The following is a 17,146-nucleotide window of genomic DNA, read 5'->3' on the forward strand; positions in this document are numbered from 1 at the left end:
TCTTTCTCATGAAGAAAATTGATAATGTGAATAATGTTTCATATCTACCAAATAGCTCCCCTTTGGGCAAAAATTGAACAATACTTTTGAATTCTGGTCTGTATGCTCCACTTTTTGAGGTTCCGTGTAAATCACTCCCATTTTAAAAATTCGTTTTAATTATAAGTGTCCCTCCCTCAATGTAGCACAATAGATATTGAATACCCACACTATTTTACTACTAGATTTAAGAAGAGTATTATTATCATTATTCCTTTATAATTCCTAAAAGTTTCAGAGCCCTATGATTGATTTCCTTTCTTAATTATAATGAGTTAAAGCATTTACACTATCTGCTAGCAAACACATAATAATAAATGTATACTCGGTAACAGGTGATTTTCTTCATTGTCTAATAAAATAATGTTATCTGTAATTACTACATCCAAATGAGGTCAGTACAAAATACTATATGTAACAAGATCTAGTCTCGAGAGATTAAATATTGTCATTCTTTGCAATATTATATATAGAGATAAATGTGTAATTTAATGAAAAGACCAAAATTATCCTTTGTAAGCCCCAAATAGTTATAATATCACCAAGAAATTTGTAAATGGCACTTATTTTAAATTTCAACATTTAATTCCAATGAAATTCTAATGAAGGGATAAAAAGTCAAACTACCATAGTATTTATAAAATGTTTCCTTTTATTAATAAATTATATACAAATAAATTAGTTTAAAAATTATGATACATTCATACACTAATGCCCATGAACTTTGAATATCATCAGAATTAACTAATTAATTTTCACAAGTCAGATGCTCAATTTCATCTTCACTATCAGAATCTTCATAAAATGAAATTGTGGCTTGAATTGGAAAAATTTTCAGAAGAGCTTCTGCTTCTTGATATAAATAATCATAACACTTTGATTTTGGCCAAAATAGCCTGAAAGAAGCAGACAACATAGTATGCTTTATTTTGTTACATTCAGAATCCTTATACTCATGAAAACACCAAATTTCAAGAGTGCTATACCATTTGCAATAGATTTATGCATTTAGGTACAGCCTTAAGATAGGTTTAAATGCTAATATCACAGTTTTCTTTGAATCTACTGGTCAAAGTATCAATGAGTGGCTAATTATTTTAAATATTTAACCAAACTATAAATATTAGATCACACAAATTTATACAAACCCTGCATAAGTATAAGATCAATGTTTACCTTCCAGTTTCGATATTCCTTTAGGGGGGAAAAATGATTTCTACCACTAAAATAAAAATTCCAGTGAAACCAACTTTATAAAGATGATAAATATTATGCACCCTAAACAAGGTGCCCATAACCTACTGTCTTGTTTAAAACTCACAGATTTAACTCTTAGTTACAGATGTAGCCAATGTCCATTTAGAAAAGTACCAAAACCAATATTTTTTAAAAAATCTGTCTATGCATTCACAACTTGAGACATAGAAAGGCTACCTTTGACACAAGTCTTGATACCATCTCTTCTCACTCCCCAATTTGGAACACTATATTGAGAAATTATATAGGTTTTACACAAATAATTTGCATGTAAGCATGATTACCTTAGAATTTTAAAAATCTGACAAGTGTTAATCTTGCCACCTGGTCTTCTATAATGTTTTATCCAAGGAAAATAAAAGAGGAGAGATGAAGCTGAATCACTGACTACAGCGCAGTTATTTTAGTTTAGGGTAAATAGCCCTGTGTATAACTGAGTGATTCTAACAACCAAAGGATTATATTATATTCAGTATTCTCAATTTTAAATTGCAGAAAAAAGACAGTGAACTTTATACATGTTTCTAGCAAAACATTTTTAAATTTTATAATTTTGATGCTTAAATATGTATCTCATTTATTCATTCAATAAATATTGTAGTGATTCTTTATAATGCCAACATAATCCATAAATCAAAGATGAATACATCATGGCCCCTACTCTCAAGAAGTTTACAATTGAGTGAAAAGATATTAGTCAAGATAGAAATTAATAAAAAATAAACTTGAGAAACAATTAAATTGTCATAATAGTTCAGAAAATAAAATAATTACTTATAAAGTTAACAGTTTATTTTCTAATATATAACTGGAATCGCCAAACCCAACAAATGTTGTTTAGTTGTTATCATCACACTCTGCCCAGAATTTTCCACTATAGACCATTTTTCTTCTAGGGACTTCATATTTTACTGAATTCCTCCCTCTTCTGATTCTTCTGCCTCCTTTGCAGACCTCTCTTTCTCCATATACTGATGAGATGCAGGCATTCCCCCAAAGCTTCATTGAGAATGATCAGCTCACCACTCCTTTATTCCCCAGGATGAGTTGAGTATCCCACTGTCATGAGTTTCCCAACCCTTGATTTACCATAAACTCACAAGTTTGTGCTTAAGATTTTAACATATATGTAGCTCTCTACCTGATATCTCTGTTTGGTTGCCACATAAGCACATTAAATATGAAAAATGGAAAGTCAGATGCATTATCTTGCTCCCAAAATCTGTTTTAAGCACTAATTTCTTTTTTTTTTTTTTTTTTTTTTTTTTTTTTTTTTTTTTTTTTTTAGTGGAGGACTCATCTGGTCATCAGAAACTTGGGAGGGATTCTGACTTTTTACCACTGCTACACCTACCATATCCAATACATTTTAAAGTCAAACTTTGTCACCTTAGTATTTTCCAAATTCACCCATCCTCCTTTCTCATGTCTTAGGAAAGCTCATCATCATTTCTTACCTGAACAATTTCAATAGCTTCCAATTTCTCTTTTGGTGTTCTAAGTCTATTTATCATTTCTTTACTGATTTTCTGAAACATAAATCTGACCACACCACTCTATAGTTAAAATCCCTTGAGAAACAGGTAATATCATCTACAGAGTAAAGCTATGCGGTCTTGACAAAACTCTATCAAAGTATACCAGCTCTGACCTCTGGCTACCTTGCTGGAATGACAACAGCTTCACACATTCAAATTCCACTGTGCCCCCACCTCCCAACCATCTGGCTAACTTCCTCCAGACTTCAGGCAATCATAACCTATGAGGCACACCTCCCAGAGTCTCAGGCACCTCATGCCCTCTCCACACTTGTAAAATTGACCAGAGTAAACTCCATTAGGACATTTACAAGGTGCTGTCATTATTTTTTCCTATGTTCTTCAACAACTGCTAGCACATGGTAGGAAATTAATCAACATGTATCAACTATTACATGCTATCTATAAAGGCATGAGTACTTGACAAACATCTTGTGGCTCTTCTTTTAACAGTTCTCTGAAGCAGGAAAATGGCATGATTATTAACCTTTAACCTGAATAAGAGCTATAAAGAATCTTACAGACTGACTTCCAGAGGCAAGAAATAGTAAATGATTCCTCCTTGTTCTCCTTGTTATGTTAAATAACTTTTAACCTCTTTTAGAATCACCTTTAATAATCTAGGATTTTTGTTACATTTTGATTTTCTCTCATGTGTCAAGCTTGATTTTCGGTAAAACCGCAATCATTTACTCCATTCTTGCTTCTGGTTTGCAAGAGAATAACATACACATTTCTGTCTGGTATGAAGTCAATTTCATCCCAACCCTTTGGAATTAAAAACAAAACGAAAACGAGAACCATTTTTAGGCACAAGATGTCACCATTCTTCTACTTTGCCTATACCATCCACTTTCTCTCTTCCTAACATTTTCCTTAAGCATTTACTGAGAATGTACTGATTTAACTGTTCTTTCAGGTGGGGGCGAGAACTCCTACATTTTTCAAGTCGATGAGTAACCGACCTCTGTGAGTGGGATGAACAGAGTAACCTTAAAGATAGATTTTCCAAGAAAGAAAAACTACAGGATCGGCTGCCTAGCTGAGCTGTGTGAAACCTCCAGCTTCTCCCTGGGACTGGAGAAGCAGGAGATCTTCAGTAGGGCCTGTCACTCACCTGACTGGGTGTGTGTACTGGGAAAGCTTTCCTGAGGTTTGGATCATTCCTGGGCCATTGGGTATCTGGGGACGAAAGGAGATGATTCGCAGTTACCACCCACCTCCTTCTCGAAAATGGAAATGGGCATGCCACAGAGTCGCTCAAGCTCGCAGGTAAAGTGATCCCGGTTCCTCAGCAACCCCGCTCCTGACTGGATCCGTATGGACACTCGAAAACACGCTCCCGCTTCTCAACATCGCATGGGCCACCGGCAGGCGTGATCTTAAGCAAGGGGCAGACAGAGGACTGCGTCTCCAACCCCCTCTCTGCACCCTAGCAGGGTAGCCCGCCACCCAGGGCTCACTCACCGTCTCAGCTACGTGGAGATGCGTCCCTTCCTCTTTCTCGCCTCTGGCTTTAACCCACGGTCTCCAAAAGACTTCGGATCTGCTGAATGGGGAACACAAGCAGCGCAAAGGAAACGTGAGACCGAACCAGGATTGGGAGGAACCACCTAATCCAAGCTCTGATGCCGGTGTCAGGACTGAGGGCGAAGGGTAGGATTTGGGGAGATGAGGAGGGAGGGACTGGGAGGAGTGTTCTGGGCCGCGCAAAGGAGTGTTACCCGGAGTCCGCGGCCCCGCGCCGCGTCTGGACGTCATGGACAGTAGGCAGCCGGCGGTGGCAGCGCGCGCGCTCGCAAGCTGCGCTCTCCGCGCTCTCCGAGCTCTCAGCAGTCTCCATGGCGCAAGGCGGCTCTGGAGAAGGCAGCTGCCAACTCGCACGCAATCCTGGCGGCTTCCACCAGGACCGATCCCTTGGCTTTATATAGCCCTTGCGGCCTGCTGCATATTTAGAGGTTCGCACCCTGTCTGCCCCTCTCTCCCCACATAAACAAAAAGGCTGCGCGTGAAGGCGCACCGGGCTGAACTCCGGGTGTGAACGCGTGCAACTCCCAAATGGCCTGGGAAGGGGTTTTGTCGAGCGAGTGTTAATCGCCCTGGACACATGGCTACGGTGAAAAACAACATTCGCCCGAGCAGCCAATTTCCATGTGAAAAGGTGAGGAGGGAATAAAATTAAGCGATTCTACACGTTTTGTGTATTTCTGCAAAAAGGCCAAGTAGCCGGTAATTACTGGTCTTACGGTTTTTTGGGCTTTGGCAAATGCAGCTGGATCTGCGGCCCGTGTCCTGAAGGCTGGATGTCGACCAAAATGAAAAGGAATGACCTTAATTCCCCTCTATGAAACAATTGAAGAAAAGGGGTTAGGAGGTGTGGATGGACTTCTTAAGAAAGAAATATCGGATTTGTTTAATGTATTGATAAGCTAGGTTCACACATTTACCTATTATTATTTGGAGAACATAGAAAATCATTGGTAACAAGAAGAGAATTGTAAAAGATTGAATATTACAGTCAAGAGGGACAGAGGCTGTACTCACGTGATTTAGGCATAAATAATGGCCCATATATCTTCTCATACCTGTGTGATTTCCTCCAACGTCTGTCAATATCCTCTTCCAATTAGTCTTGAGTTTCATCTCTACATTTCCATCATTACTTGGCATTTTGTCACTCGTTGATAATTAGAGAATTCTTTTGTGAAGGTGGGAGTATGTGTGAAATAATAATGAAATCTTAAGTTATGATATGAAACAAGTTAGTGATTCTTTCTGTCCTGTTTCTCTTCTCTATTTAGGTCCATTAAACTTAGTAAGAGATTCTTGAAAGAGAAAATAATATGTAAATGTTACAATTTTTCAAATATTTTAAATAATGGAGCTGAATTTTTTTCAGAGTTGTAGATAAAAACCTTGAATACCATGATGTCGCCACTATTCATTCAGTTACTTCTTAAGAAAATAATCCATTTAATTAGTACCTAAGGGCCTGTAATGATCTAGCTGCCAGGAGAATTAGAAATGGTTTTCTTCAGATGATGAAATTAATGAGGAAAGATACCCAGTGCATGTCGCAATGACCTAGAGTTATTGTTAGGCTAAATAAAATAAAGCTTAATGAATGCTAGTTGCATGCCTGACACATAGTGAATCCTCAACAGATTATAAGCTATTATGGTTTAGATATGAGGTGTCCCCCAAAGCTACAGTTAATGCAGAATACTCAGAAGTAAAATGATTAGATCATGAGAGATGTAGCCGATTCAGTCCATCCTTGTTTGAATGAACTGACTGGGGGTAACTGTAGGCAGGTGGCTGGTGAAGGTGGGTCACTGGGGGCATGCCCTGGTAGGGTACATCTTCCCAGCCACACATACTCTCTCCTTCCTTGCTTCCCAGAGTTGAGCAGCACTCCTCCCTTGAGCCCTTCCCCCATGATGCACTGCCTCCCCTTAAGGCCAGAGCAATGGAGTTGGCCATTTATGGACTGAAATTTCTGAAACTGTGAGCTCCAAATAAACTTTCTTTTTCTGAGTCGTTCTTTTTGGATATTTTGGTCACAGTGATACAAAAGCTGTCTAAAATATAAGCTCTTTACAGATATTGGGCTATCTGACGAAATGACTCTTTATTTCAGTTTCATAAACATTTTTGATGTGTCTACAAGGTATTAAGTAATATACTCTTCATATGTAATGGTGAATAAAGTTTCCCCCTGATCTCCACGAAGATTGTAATCATAATCTATGGCCATTACAATGGCCACATAAGTAGATTTCTAAAAAGGACACATCCAAAAGCAAAAGTACATTTTAGGCAGAGAAGTGACACAAGGAGGGACTTTAAAAAGTCTATTTAGGAAAAACTTCTTAGAGTAAATGAAACCTAAATTGAGATTTCTAGAAGGATCAAAGGATATTTTTGTCTTTGTATGTGTGGTACAGAGGTGGGAGGAAAAGGAATGAGTTGTTGCTGAAGCAGAGAAGTGGCTGAAGAGATGTAAAAGACTTGGACTCTTCAAAGTCTAACATGCCACGCTAAAATGTTTTGACTTTATTCTGTAAGCACCAATGGAAGATTTTAAGAAGGAGAGAGGAATGGTCACATTGCATTTTATAAAAAAGCACTTCAGAAACTAGGTACAGTGGTGCACATCTGCAATCCCAGCTTCTCTGGAGGCTGAGGTGGGAGGATCTCAATCAAGTTCAAGGCCAGCCTTTGCAAGACTCTCAGAAACTTATTGAGATCCTGTCTCAAAATAAAAAACTAAAAAGACTGGGAATATAGCTCAGTGGTAAAGCCCCTGGATTCAATCCCCATTACCAACAACAACAGAAAAAATCATTTTGGTAGCCACATGGAAGAGGGAGATTGGGAAGGCTGGTACTGGAGACAAGGAGATCATTTAAAAGATTGCTGTAATTGTCTAGACAATACATAATAAGATGTATACTAAGAATGGAAATGAAAGGATAGACTTGAAGGATACTTTGAAAGTGGAATCCACAGAACTATCATAGAGTCATAAAATGCAGATAGACTTGAAAGTAGAGTCTAAATATGCTTCCAGGTTTCTAAACTGGGTAAACATGTGGATAAAGATGGCTCAAACAAAGACAAAGAAGATAGGGACTCTAGGAGAAAGAGCATATTTTTCTTTTTTTATTTTGTTTTATTCTAATCATGATGTACAGGGGAAAAATACCAAATTTGGTTTTGCATCTTTAATCAGTCAGGATAGGTTGGGTGATGCGGCAGTGAGAAATCCAAAATCTCACAAGTTTAAAATAGCAAAGACTTATTTCTCACGCATGCTATGTATGTCCATTGTTAGTCTGTGGAAGATCGGCTGTAGATCACCTTCACTAGAATGCAAGCTGATGGAGCCTCTTTCCTCTGAAATGTCACCAGTTTACAGGGACATTTCAGTGTCAGTTTGTGTGCCAGTTTTCTGCCTAAAGTGACACATATCACCTCCAATAAATTTCACTGATCAAAATAAGTCATATGACACACGTAATTTCAAAGGACCAGGGGACGTGTATTTCCACCCTATTCTCCAAAAAAGGAAAACCAGAAATAAACAGCATATAAGAGTACCAAGTCTGCCCTGCTGACTACTGAGTATTCAATTTACCTTCCTTTGGGCATGTAAAATACAATTACCCCAAGGAAAGGAACCCAGAAGAGATCTAATAGGTTTGGTTAGATTTAGTAATGTGTAGGTGGAGAAGACATTACAGGGAAAATCCACAGATGAGATCTGGAGCTCAATAGAAAATGTAGAACTAAAGATTTAAGCTTGGAAGTTGTAGGCAAGAAAGTAGTAATTAAAAAAATAGGAATCGTATTCATTGTCCCAGGGGAATTTTATAGCTTGAGAACAGGACCAAGGACAGAGCTCTCAAGATCAACATTTGTTTGTAAGGTGAAAGAATATGCCCTAAAAAAAACTCACTGAAAGGAAATAGTGATAGGTGGTAGAAGGTGAATCTGTGGAGCAGGTGTGGGGGAAACATGGGGTGAAAGAATTTCAATGAGGAACAAGAGGTTCAAGACAGTAAGTGCTACCAAGAGGCCAAACAAGATAAGGACAAGTGTTAATTGGATTTGGTAATTAAAAGGTCATGAGTGACTTTAGAACAACATCACTTGAGTATATGGGAACAGAAGTTTGACATGAAGCAATAAAAGCAATGAATTGAGATTATAAAGAATTGTAAGCCCATAAATATAAAGAAATACAGAATCATAACACAATTAAAGGTAGAGAATATTTATGGGACCACTTAGTTTTATTTTCTAATTTTATACTGAGTTCCAAAAGTGCTTACCACCTTGAAAGGAAGAAAGAGAGAAGAGGGACTTTGGGTCATTAGAGGAACTTATTTTCAGGGTGTAAGAGGCAAAAGTATGTTTATAAGTTAAAGGGAGAAGTCAGGAGAGGAGGCACCTCTGTAGACAAAGGACTAGATCATGGCTCATGGTCCCCAAGGATTAAGGAAGAACTGAGATCCTTAGCCCCAGGGAGGATTCTCATTGTTGGGAAACAGACAGATGTGAATGGTGGGAACATGAGGTTAAGAGAATAATTCTATAAAATGGGCCCACTGTGCTGACTCCCATATGATTTCTTTTCCAAGAAGCAATTTACCTGCAGCTCTGCCTGGCCTCAGTGGACATGATATGTCACATTCCTCAGCAAACTATCTGTTCACTGCAGGAGAAATGCAGGCCCAAAATAATGTTGATAAGAGGAACCTAAGTTACCCGAAGGAGGAGGCTTTTGTGACAAGATCCCAAAACTCTGGGAGATGACAATAATTCCTCTTAACCATAAAATCTATAAGAATGAATGATTAAGGATCCAATTAGAATGATAAGCAGGGGCCAAGGTGACCTAGAATTGCTATGACAGTAGGACTTGAAAGTCTGATGTCACCTTGCTGTCAGTCAAAAGTCAAGAGGTAGAACTGGGCAGTACTCTCTAGAAACTTCTCTGGCATCCCAAATAAAACTGGAGTGAAGAAAGAGGCACATCATCCCTCTCCTCTCTGAGAGGACCCACTCTTTCTTTTGAGAGTGTCCCCTTTTCCTTTTCCTATCCCTTCAATAAACTCATTCCTGTTACTCTGAGCAACATGTCTGAAATCTTTCTGACTTGATTGCAAGAATTGGGGTTTGAAGATGGAGTCTTTGCACTGCCTCAGTTTCTTAGAAGTTCCCAGCTCCATAATACCATGAGGTTGGAGAGCCTGAATCAATGATGTTAGTAATTCAGGACTGCAAACACCTGAGAAATAAGTGTAATCAGATCTGGCATGGGGAAGGAGGGTTTTGATGTAATTGATGACATATAAATCTGAAAGAACATCATTGTTCCTAAAATTGTGAAGAGAACATTACTAGAAGGAAAAAGGAAAGAACCAATTAACAAAAACAAAGCAATATTCATTATTGATCAAATGTATATATATGATGGAATATTACTCACCTTTAAAGAAAAATGAAATTCTGGCATTTGCTGGCAAATGGATGGAGTTAGAGAATGTCATGCTAAGTGAAATAAGTCAAACTCAAAAAACTAAAGGCTGAATGTTTTCTCTGATATGCAGAAGCTAATTCACAATACGGGATGGGGTGGATAGGGAAGAATAGAGTTACTTTATATTAGGTAGAGGGGAGTGAAGGAAGGGGAAGGGATATGGGGGAAGGAATGATAGTAGAGTGAAACAGTCATTATTACCTCATATACAAGTATGACTGCATGACCAACGTGATCCTGCAATATGTATAATCAGAAAAATGAGAGATTATACCCCATTTATGTATGATATATCAAAGTGTATAAATGCATTCTACTGTTATGTACAACTAATTCGAACAAATAAAATTTTAAGAATAAAACAAATTTAAAAATTAATGATATACTAAGCAATAGAAATATGGATAACTAGAGCTAGAAGACCTCAAACCTTCCATTCATACATTGATTTCATTTATGTCATCTATTTATGCAGATTTTGAAACTAACTTTCAAAATTTTAATCTTCAGGATCAAAATGCTATTTTTCTTTTTGTTTGTGGAATATTTTTGCATATTTTATTGTTTGTTTTTCATATCAAGGTAGGACATCTTAGCTAAATCATGAAGTGGAATATTGATTTTAAGAAATGCCAGCCAGGCACAGTGGTGTACACCTGTAATCCTCACAACTTGGGAGGCTAAGGCAAGAGGATCACAAGTTGGAGGGCAGTTTCCACAACTTAGCTGACTCTGTTTCAAAATAAAAAATTTTAAAATGACTGGGGATCTAGATTAGTGGTAAAGTACCCTTGAGTCCCCCAATACTCCCCCAAATCATTAATTTGTTAGTTAAATATAAAAGAAGTGCCAGAAGACAGGAGCAAACAATGTAATTTTCAGGGACTTTACATGTATTATTTTAGAACAGATATACATAATTCTTCAGCAAGCTTGATGAAGTACAAGAATATAAAGTCATATAAAATAAGTACAAAGAAATACAGAATCATAATATAATGCAAGGTATATAACATGTTATAGTTTAGATTTATTTTAGAATTTTATACCGAATTCTACTAGTGCATTTAAAGAATGTGTTTTAGTAACATATCAAAAGACTTTTCATAACACACCAGCGAGTAAGACCAACCTACATAATCCATTAGGATTGAAATATAAAAAACTTCATTTATTCAATAAGTATTTAATGAACACCTACAATGTGCCAGATAGTGCTCTAGGATCTTGGGCTATATCGCTGAACAATGTAGATATAATCCCATAATTTCAAGGAGCTATATTATAACAGCCCTTTAAGCCATCAAGCTTTATATTTTACCAAGAAAATGCCTTATAAATTTACTGTATACATGGTGTCTATGTGGCTAACATTCTTTTCTTTTTTTTAATCTTAGAATTTTTGCAAGACCATAAGATGATAAAAAGAAAGTGTACCCTGGAGGAAAAGTGTTATGGCTAAGTGATAGTCCCAGAGGAGGAATCAAGGAAGAAATCAAGATCCTGTTGTAAGAAATGTATATGAGCATGTGTATTATGAAGAAAACAATAACAAAAAGAAAATTGGAGCTTGAACTAGGCTTGCATTTTGAATGTGACCTTGTGTTCCCAACACTTTCTGATGGACAGGATGACCTCAGCTAGGGAATGACTTATTCCCCACTTACAAACTGAGGTGAAAAACAGAAGTGTGAAGGAATATAGGGAATATAATGATTCACAGCTGCTACTGCACTGTGTGCCTCCTGATAATGCTGGTTTTGCTTGTAACAAGAACAAAGTTCATACACATCCCTGCTTCATGATTTCATGAATATTATTTAAGGAAGACTGTAATACCTGCCTAATTAGCTAGACTCCTTGGTGAAAAAAATTGCACACACAAAACGTGTTCCTTTTCAGACAAATTTTTATATGTCTGAATGCCAGAAGAGTCAGATTTATTAACATTTTGGCATTCTTTTTCAATGACATAGCTATGTTTTCACAGGAAAGTTGTGAAAAATTGAATGCAAAACCATAAACACAATGTTTATGAGGGACCATATTGGGGTAATAGACATGTTACAAAATTAGATTGCTATGATGGTTGCACAGTTCTGTAAAAATTACTAAATATCATTAACTTGCATGAATTTTAATATGTATGAATTTTATTGTATTTAAAGTATAGCTGAGTATAAAAATCTTCAATATAACATTGATTATTATTGATTGATTCTTCCTTGTTCTCTGGATGGACTTGAAAAACTAAACATCACAAACCTATTTTAAGTGCTTTGCTTGTTTTTAAAAACAGGCATCTTTAATAGAAAACATGATTTCAATGTCTTCTACAACTTTATAATTTGTTTCAAAGTACATCCTGTGTTTACCATGGTCTCTGGGCAGTGCTAGGTGATTTTACTGCAGTGCAGTCTTCCAGAGGCTCTGCATGGATGCTCTGATTCATCATGATCAGGAGTCCTTCAGAAACGATAGTATTGGGTTTACAGTAAAGACCTCAGCCACCAAGCTAAGCAGTGCATTATTTACTGTCAGGTCTTTGTTAGTAAATCCTCACTATTGCTGATTTACCAAAACCCAGGACCTCACACAGAAGCCAGTATAAAAGGAGCATTTTGCATCACTCTTTCTTGAAGTTGAACTAAAGAGCAAACAAGTGAGCTTAAGTGACTAGCAATTTTATTTTGAATGATTAGATGTTAAATATATGAATATGTTCAAAACTCACAAGTAAACCAAAATCCTCTAATCTTTTCTCTACAAACGTATTAGAATTTCTGTGATCAATATTTTATGCCTGTAAAATTTCATTTGAAATAGTTGATTTAACAGAAATCTTTTTCAGTTCAAGGACCAGATTCTTAATCAAAGGTGACATTTCCAAACTGCAGCATTAGAAAATGTTCCCAGGTTTCAGATGAAGTTAACAGTTGTGGCAAAAACTGACTTAGAACTGAGCAGAGCTGGCGTGTGTTGTTTTAAACCAAGAATGTGCTCACAGATGGCTCAGAGCGAGATTTAGCAAGTCTGTGCTAATCACACTCATACATGGGAATATCTCCACTGAAAACAGCCACACTTCGTTGTGCTCCTCATGTGATTTTCTTACTTGGTTAATAATTACAATAAAGTATAACATTTAATGGTCCAAAATATTTCATGCTTCACATTATAGTCACAATGAAAGTATATTATAAAATCCAAAAGAAGAGAGTTCATGGGAGGTGGTTCCAATTCAAAGTCTATTGAAGATACAAAATATTTTCAGAAGTTCAGGATGTTATAGGTTCTGGATGGCTTCACTTCTATACATTTTTCAACTTCTGAGTTAGCCTCAAGTAGGTTAATTCCTCATACCTAAAAAAGTATTTATAATAAAAATACAGTATATAAATCTGACCTAAAAAGAGATTGATCTTTCCCATCATAAAACTATATTTTATTGTTTTACTACATCTGACATATTAAGTATCCATTAACTATACAAATTTAATATTCTTGTATTATTAAATATCTTTGACCAAATTTTGGTAAATACCAAGACTTATTTAAGTTTTGCTTTTATAACATAAGATGTCTCAAGGAGAAGTGATTGGGAAAAGAAAGTATATTCAATTAACAAATATCCATTGGTCAGCCATTACGAGTGAGGCACTAAACAAGATTTGAGCATACAATATAGAACAGAGAAGAAGAGCAACATATTTTCCAATTCTTACAGTGCCTACATTCTCCTGGGAGAATACATAAAAATATACATGAAGAAGACAACTGTAGATTTGCAATAGATCTAAAGACAGAGTTAGAGAATGATGTAATAGAAAGGGGTTAGAAGAGGCCTTTTCTAGGCAGGGTAATCAGGAAAGGCCTCTAAAGGAACTTGAGCCAAAGTCTGAAGGAAAAGGATCACAGTCCTTTCTTAAATCTTCTGTCCATTATTGCTGCTATAGCAAAATCATAGCAGAAAATATTTCCCTCCTCTGGCTGGTTTATATTAGTAGTAGACCAGGCAGCTAATGTGTAGACTATTCCAAAATAAGAAGGCTTTATTGAATAATAGATTTCTATATTTGTTTCTGACTTTTATTAATTACCTAGAGTAGAGAATTAGCTGAATTATAGAATAAGATTTATTTTCTTTAAGTATGTAATTGACTTCCACTTTAATGAGAGTGACAAGTTTTAACTCAAAGTAGTAAGTTCAAAAGATGGGATGCTATATTATGTTATCAATGGCAAGTGCATGATAATTTAAACAAGGAAGTATGAGATTGAACAGAACTACTTTTTGTTATTATTGAATGAAATATAAATGAGGATTTATAGAAAACTACAAATTGACAATTGGGTTATCCATGAAGAGTTTAGAAAACAAAACTACACATTTGTAATGCTTTTAGGCATCCTTAGCTCTCAGTGACTACTGATTAACTGACAGAAGAAAAACAGGCAAGTATGATCATCAAAGAAGTTCCCTAAATTTTGTCAAGTATCTCATGATAGTGTTACTGAACAATACATTCAGTTGTGACTGTATAAGACTTCACGGGTTGCCAATCCCATAGCTACTCTCCACCCCTACCCTCATTCTTGTTCAAAGAATCTCAATTTTATGCAGATACCAAGCAGTGTGCTTCTGTGAAAAGTCTTTCTTATTCCCTGAAAGAAAGCATGGGAGAAAACATTCACTCTTTCATAGATACTGCCCAATCTCGTATCTACTTTTGACATCAGGATTTGGGGCTCATGAGCATAAAGACACAAGATGAGACAGAAGATGCTGAAACTAGCTAATTGGAAGGATGTATATATCTTGGGGATATTTTGATGCTGTTAAGTCTATGGAATAGCCATCTGTGGAAATACCCCACCCAAATCTAGACTTCATATAATATCAGAATTCAAATTTGCTTATTTAAATTTTAATCCGTTTTAGATGAATTTTAATTATTTGCAGTTGTACATATTTTCATTCAGTAACTGGTTCTATTCAGGTATAATTCAATGAACTAACTCAACATGGTTTCATATAATCCAAAAATGCAATGCATTTGTTGTCTCAATATAGACAAGTCAACTTACTTTTCCTAGCAGTGGAATGAGTTTTCACAATGCCCCTTTTGTACATAAATACAAATTCTTAAAAACCAAAGGAAGAATGATATCGCTAATAAGTGGATGATGACACATAATGGGGGGTGGGAGGGGTTAGTGTTAGGGTTAGAGTTAGGGTTAGGGAGGGGGGCAAGAATGGAGGAAGGAAGGACTGTATAGAGGGAAAAGAGGGGTGGGAGGGGTGAGGGGGAAGGGAAAAAATAACAGAATGAATCAAACAACATTACCCTATGTAAATTAATGATTACACAAATGGTATGCCTTTACGCCATGTACAGAGAAACAACATGTATCCCATTTGTTTACAATAATAAATAAATAAATACAAATTCTTATCATTATCTCCTTGATTCTTATAATCTTCACAAAGACAATGTTATCTAATAGTTTTTCCCTTTGAAAAGTTGAAATTTCCTAAGTAAAGTATTATCTAAGAAGTAGTTCTCAAATACTTTGGTTTTAGGAATCTTTTAAGCTCTCAAAAAATATCAAGAATAATTATTTCAAAGAAAAAAATTTAAACCAAAACTTACTGAAGACTCCAGAGTCCCAGGGCTTATGTTATATTTATATTGATTATGTCTTTTGGTGTTTACTGTATTAAAATTAAAACAGAAAAATTTAAATTTTATATTTACTAATTCCTTTGAAATAACAACAATTCATTGCATGAAATATATATTTATATTAAAAGTACAAAATTTTCCAGAACTAGTTTCCTTTGCTAATTTTAATTTAAAATTTAAATTAAATTTTAATTTATGGCTTAATACAAGATGACTGGCTTCTCATGTCTGCTCTATATTCAATCTGTTTCAATATATTGTCTTGATTGAAGGACATGGAGAAAATCTGCTCTCCAACAGATATACTTAGAAAAGGAAAGATTTCATAGACTTCTTACCTGCATTCTGGAGCTTCCCCAGGAGTCCTGCACATGTCTCCTACTGCTAATTTAAGACACACAGTCATACAATATTTTGAAAAGTCAGGTTGACTTGCTTTTTATCACCAGGTAGTCAAAGTAAATATCAGCAGATTAAGAGAACTACATACAATTCTCTCCCTCCTCAGAAATATCTCGCTTTCCATACTTATAATCAATGTAACTGGCTCATCCTATTAACCAACCAAATTTTTATCTTTAAAAATTCCTGAAAGCAGATTCAGAAGGCTAAAGTGAGAAGATATGAGCTCAATGTTGATTATGCAATGCTGTGTGTGGTAGTTAATGATGCTCTCCAGTAATTCTAAGATGCTTCTCTTATATACAAAGTAGAGTTGTACTTCCTGCCACTTTAGGTGAGGTGTGCAGCCATGTGATTTAAATGACATATGAGCTGAAGTGATGTGTCTTTTTTCTGAATGGAAGTCTTAAGAACTGTTTGGCAATGTATCACGCTTCCTGCCTTAACTGAATGGAGAAGTCATCAGCCTAAATAAGGATGATTTGGAAGAGAACCTCTACTGACCTGAAAAAAAACCTTTGTTCTAAACCAGTGAGATTTTTGAGTTGTGTGTTCTGGTATAACTCAGCCTGTATTGCCTGATTCACCTTACTTTATGATCCAGTAATGAAGGAACCATAGAAGTAAATAATCTAATAAAAATTTATTTCTATAATTTTAACAAACTGGAAAACCAGATGAAGATTGTATTGTTTTGACCAAAAGTCTATAGGGAAGGCAATATATTTAATGTGATCTTTGCTTATTAGAATCAACTGTACCAAAATTTAGATGAATTTCTTTAGCTGTTGTAGTTAACATTTTGAAGTTTTTTTTAATATAAAAAAATTCATTCATTCTAAAAATATTCATCAACTAAAACTATATAAAATACTGCTAGACTCTGGGGGATACAGGATGAAATCTACCCTCATGGAATGAAACACATCCCAAAAAATCACAGAAATTGAGTCTATGTCAGACTTTTAGCACCTTACCTTTTTTCTTTAAATACTACTTGTTTGGTGATAAATCAAAACTCAAATTATCAGTGACTTAAACAAAAATAGAAGTTTATTTTTCTCAGATAGTCATTCAAGTTTGACATTCCAGAGTTGATATGACAGCCCTTTTTAATCAAATTCTTCTGCTTTTCTGTGCTACCATCTATAGTATATGGACCTTGCTTTCATTGT

At 35.8% G+C, this 17,146-nt stretch overlaps 1 protein-coding gene across 1 annotated transcript; it reads right to left on the reverse strand.

The window, feature by feature from the left end:
* Positions 1-682: 682 nt before the first annotated feature.
* Positions 683-4,862, reverse strand: Ripply2 (ripply transcriptional repressor 2). The gene is made up of 4 exons (XM_047558621.1): positions 4,559-4,862; positions 4,302-4,383; positions 3,952-4,016; positions 683-935 (listed from the first exon to the last, which is right to left on the reverse strand). The coding sequence occupies exons 1-4, from the start codon at positions 4,675-4,677 to the stop codon at positions 788-790; spliced, it is 414 nt and encodes a 137-aa protein (XP_047414577.1). The 5' UTR covers positions 4,678-4,862; the 3' UTR covers positions 683-787.
* Between the last annotated feature and the right edge of the window lie 12,284 nt (positions 4,863-17,146).

This window comes from Sciurus carolinensis, chromosome 7, assembly GCF_902686445.1.
Source record: "Sciurus carolinensis chromosome 7, mSciCar1.2, whole genome shotgun sequence".
In the NCBI taxonomy this organism is placed as follows: Eukaryota; Metazoa; Chordata; class Mammalia; order Rodentia; family Sciuridae; genus Sciurus; species Sciurus carolinensis.

Bases quoted from the DNA above. Each gene is read 5' to 3' on its own strand.
- Ripply2 (XM_047558621.1), bottom strand. From the start codon at position 4,677: ATGGAGACTGCTGAGAGCTCGGAGAGCGCGGAGAGCGCAGCTTGCGAG. The intron at 4,384-4,558 runs GTAACACTCCTT...TTCCCCATTCAG, and splicing joins CGCGGGGCCGCGGACTCCGG to CAGATCCGAAGTCTTTTGGA. The intron at 936-3,951 runs GTGAGTGACAGG...TGCTTCTTTCAG, and splicing joins CAGTACACACACCCAGTCAG to GCTATTTTGGCCAAAATCAA.